Consider the following 4,622-nt stretch of genomic DNA (forward strand, 5'->3'; position numbering starts at 1 on the left):
ATCAGTAATGTATGTACACAGTGACTCCACCAGCAGAACAGCGAGTGCAGCTCTGGAGTACAATACTGTGTATAGAAATGGACAAACCTTTTAAGATGCTAGAGACCAGGGGCTCTTAGAGTGGCTAAGCCCATGGGTGCAGACCCGGCCTTGTCAGTTATACAGTGGTAAGTACCAGCCCTCCACCCCTACCAGGCAGTAGTACAGTAATACATCAGGACTATCTGCACTTTACTACAGGGATATCCGAGAGTCCGGAAATCACAAACCTTCCCATCTTCCAGCCGGTTCCCATCCGGTCAGAGATACGAGCACGTACTCCTTGGCCGCAGAGATGCTGCTCTGTCTTGCACTACTCACCAAGACCAGGTTTATTGAAGACAGAGGCATCCTTTAAGATGTGCCTCATACCTCAGTGAGGTCCATTTCTGGTCCCCTTATTTCATAATCCTGTACATGGCAGTGGTGGAAATAGGCCATCAAGGACACCCGAGCCCAGCTTACGAGGCTGGATGTTCAGATGTACTACCCCTTTAGGTGGGCTTCTCGTAGCTGATGGGGAGCTCGCTGGCGTCTCCCACCCTCCACCCGTTACCTTTATAGCCCCTCATCTACTACAAACCACAGGATCAGATTGTGCAAACCAGGTGACAGGTTTATTAAAAGTGGCAGATTGGTCCCAGCCGGTCCCACAGATGTGGACTGGAGGTTGTAATACTTTTAGTGCAGACAAGTAACGGAACACAATGTGGCAGCGAGCGGGGGAGGGGGCGCTCAGTTCTCGTACACCCACGAGTAGGCACAGCTCTGGTAGTCGGTCAGCTCCTCCGGCTTGAACCACAAGGCAATCTCCTTCTTGGCACTCTCCACAGAGTCGCTGCCGTGGATGATATTCCTGCGGGGAGGAGAGAAGGGTCAGTAATGGAGCCCTGGGGGGGGGTAGCACCTAGTCAGCCACACCATGACGGAGCACCGACCGCAGCCTTCACATCACAGGGTGAGCAGAGTCCAGGACAACGTGTAACCCCCGCAGGATGAACGCCGGAGGCGCGCCAGGAATCTGCATTATGTAATCTTTAATCGAGGATCTGCTCAGCAGGATTGACATATGACAGAAGGTTAATCCACGCTGCGGTCCTGCAGATTACCAGGCTCTGCTGCCGCTACGCGACCTCTGACCTGGAGGATTATTCTGACCCCAGGAAAGCACTTACTGCAACATCAGGCGACCCCGAGCCAGGCTTAAAGGAAACTTCTCTATGGAACCGCACGGCAAGAGACCACAGCCCGAGGCGTCGGCAGAATACAGTCTGCTACCGCGGTGTGTTTAAAGGGGTGCTCTGCAGTTCGGGCTAAGTCCCAGAAGCACCTGGATCAGGTACACCAATCTTAATATGGAGAAATCCAGCGCCAATAAAAACCTATTTGTGCAAAAAGAAAATGCTATACACAGACGTCTACACGTTTCAGGTCAATGCATGACCCAAAACGCGTAGATGCCGTCTGTGCATAGCTTTATCTTTCTGCATAGACGGATTACTACGATAGCAGGATTCATCCATATTTGTGTCCTTCATAGGTGGTGAGGGCACCCAACACCCACCTCCTAGTGATAAGATTGCGGTCTATCACCACAATCATCCCTACCTGCACCCCCCATATTATCTGGTTCCAAGGTGGAACTAGCTCTAACCCCCCCCCCCCCCCAGAGCACGACCAACCCAGGGCTACTAAAAAAACAGTCCTGTACATGGTCCATCACTAGGAAAAAAAAATGGCTAAATAAGGCTCAATGGCCAATTCCAGAGGGCAACTGACCCCAACATCCCCTCTGACAGATCAAACCAGAACATATGACGAAGTACATCAACTGTGGAGGAGTGCGACAACCAGTACAGGGGTCACCCAATTTCTATGACTCCACCTATGCCCCATCACTGAAACTAAGGGTCCAGTCACACGTCCGTAGTGCATTGCGGATCCGCAATACACCCGGCCGGCACCCCCCATAGAACTCCCTATTCCTGTCAGCAATTGCAGACAATAGGACATGTTCCATTTTTTCCTGGAGCCACAGACCAGAAGATCAGCGGCACGCTCCGGAAATGCGGATAGCACACTGTGCTGTCTGCATCCCGACCCCATAGAGAATGAATGGGTCCGCACAATTGCAGAACGGATGCGGACATGTGAATGGAGCCCAATTCTGCTCAGTGCCGTTCATAGTCCCATTCAGTATAGGGAGAGGCTTCTGCATTATACAAGTTCAGAAGCTTCCTAATCTGTGGTTTAAAAGGCACTTTAAGGACTCTGCTAGCTGTCAGTGAACAGCAGCACTCAGCCGATTGGAGTTAAATGAAACAGTCTAGACAATCCTTAAACAGAAGACAAAAGATCAAGTCATTGACAAAGTAACAAAGTTTGAGACCACCTCATGACGATGGAGCAGAATTCACACGAGACCCTTAGAACGAGCAAAGAGTCACACTGGCTTCTCACCTGCCAACCTGGATACAGAAGTCCCCACGAATGGTGCCAGGTTTGGAGTCAGCAGGGTTGGTCTCGCCAAGCATCACACGGCCGGTCTTCACCACATTTAACCCTTCCCAGACCTGCAGGATGCAAACCAGGATTAAGATGTAGGTCCCATAGAGTTAGTTACGTTCTCTCTCAACGTGCCAATGTCAGGGAGAAGGGTGACCCCCCCTCCCCCCTAAATCACACTGCAATATGCAAGTAAGGCTAGTGTCACATTTCTGGCCCGGAATCAGCCGACAAAACCCCAGCGTGCAGTGCTTTCCGTCTGACCGATTCTCAGCATTTCTGCCAGAGGCAGATCACATCGTTAAATGGGACTGGCAGGCATTTCGGTTGCACCCGGCAGTGCCGGATGCGGGGAACTCTGGCAGGCCGTTCTGTCAAATATGCGGGAAATGTGAAACTAGCCTAAGGACAGTGACCACCCGCAGCCCCCGAGAACAGACCCGACACTGAGCACAGCTACAATACCCCCCCCCCCCCCCCCAATAGAACACGATGAGTGCGGAGCTCCAGGCAGAACGGAGGAGCTGCAGAGAAACAGGCGGTAATAGAAGCCTTTCCCACCCCTTCCCCATGAAGCCACCAGTAAAGGTCACTTAAGAGTCCTCAGCACTTAAATACCCCCCCACCCCAGTCCCAGGTACTGACCATGGCAACCACAGGCCCCGAGTTCATGTAGTCCACCAGTCCACTGTAGAAGGGACGATCTTTAAGGTCAATGTAATGCTGCTGCAGAAGCTCTTTGCAAGCCTGAATATAAGAAAAAGATTCAGATCAATCTTTATTATTCTGCCACAGAAGACAAGTCCACAGGACGGAAGGAGAGAAGGCGACAGAAGAACAGTGGAGGGCGGAGCACTGAGCCCCACAAGGGGTTAATGTAACTTAAGCACAGAAGTTCCTTCTGCAAACCAGGAAGCTGCCTGCACCCACCAAGGTCAGAGGGACCAGATTAGGACTGTCAGACACCAAGGAGGAAGGGTTACAGCCAAGATCAAGGGCCAAAGGGGCCACAACACAGGTGACAAGGCAGCCGCCACCACCCAACAGTTAAAGGGGAAACCTATGCAGACTGGTAGTCACCTGCTGCATCTTCAGGCCAACCAGACGGAATCCTTTCTGCTCAAAGCGCTTGATGATGTCCCCGACGAGTCCTCGCTGCACGCCGTCCGGCTTCACGGCAATGAAGGTCTGTTCCTTGTTGGCAGCCATCCTTAAAGACATAGGAAAGAGCAGGTGAGCAGGAGGACGACACCTCAGGAAGAGCACAAGCAACAAAAGCAGAGAGCAAAATGCAACAAAAGGGAACCGCCCTGGAGGAGATGTAGAACTACAAGTCCCAGCATGGAGACACCAGCCCCTCTAGTTCCACCATCCAGGTCTTTATAGCACAAAAGCAATAAAGGTCCCCCACACCCGGCACAGCCCCCACTCCCGGCACAGCCCCCACTCCGCCTCCCGCCCAGTTCCCAGCGCTCACGTACGTATTACTTTCACCAGAGGAGATTGAAGACCAAAGAAGAAAGAGAAGCCGGTCCGCTCGATTTTTATACTCCCCATGACGTCACACGCTGCCCGGCTTCTCATTGGACTACAAGTGGGCACTGTATGCGCTAGAGCCGGCCGGATGTTACAAGGAATCTGATTGGTCCGCTAGAAAGTGAAACTTTATTGGCTGCAATATTGAATCAGACGCAGCTGGCTGTGACGCGGTGCATTCTGGGTCCCCAGCCAGATACTATATAATGTGTGGTTGCAGCTGATTGGAACTCAGTGCTGCTGACCTGCGGGTGTCCGGCTGCGCTCTGCTGTGTGGGTGGGGAATAGAATATCATATACATGGCAAAGTCTGGGGTTTTTCTAGAGCTTTTCACTAACTGTATGGCCAAGGTCTTGTCTGTCGCTGTGGTGATATTCAGGTTCTGTAATGGCTAACCTCCAGCTGTGGTAAAAGTACGACTCCCAAAATGTACGTTTCAACTCCATACGAATGAATGGAAGATGCTGGGAGTGGTGGTTTCACCGCAGGTTAGCCATCACTGCCCCAAGGCCTCGTTCACACAGCCGTCGTGGAGACCTCC

The 4,622-nt window shown here is 52.0% G+C and overlaps 1 protein-coding gene across 2 annotated transcripts; it reads right to left on the reverse strand.

Annotated features, from left to right (window-relative positions):
- Nucleotides 1-632: 632 nt before the first annotated feature.
- On the reverse strand, nucleotides 633-4,132 carry LOC121007468 (nucleoside diphosphate kinase A1). Of its 2 annotated transcripts, none has more exons than XM_040439406.1 (5): nucleotides 4,026-4,132; nucleotides 3,625-3,754; nucleotides 3,190-3,291; nucleotides 2,500-2,612; nucleotides 633-895 (listed from the first exon to the last, which is right to left on the reverse strand). In XM_040439406.1, exons 2-5 carry the CDS (start codon nucleotides 3,751-3,753, stop codon nucleotides 775-777), a joined length of 465 nt encoding a protein of 154 aa, XP_040295340.1. In that variant the 5' UTR covers nucleotide 3,754; nucleotides 4,026-4,132; the 3' UTR covers nucleotides 633-774. The 2 variants fall into 2 exon arrangements, with proteins under 2 accessions (XP_040295340.1, XP_040295339.1); XM_040439405.1 differs by having other exon boundaries at nucleotides 4,022-4,116.
- Nucleotides 4,133-4,622: the final 490 nt, after the last annotated feature.

This window comes from Bufo bufo, chromosome 7 (assembly GCF_905171765.1).
Source record: "Bufo bufo chromosome 7, aBufBuf1.1, whole genome shotgun sequence".
Classification (NCBI taxonomy): domain Eukaryota; kingdom Metazoa; phylum Chordata; class Amphibia; order Anura; family Bufonidae; genus Bufo; species Bufo bufo.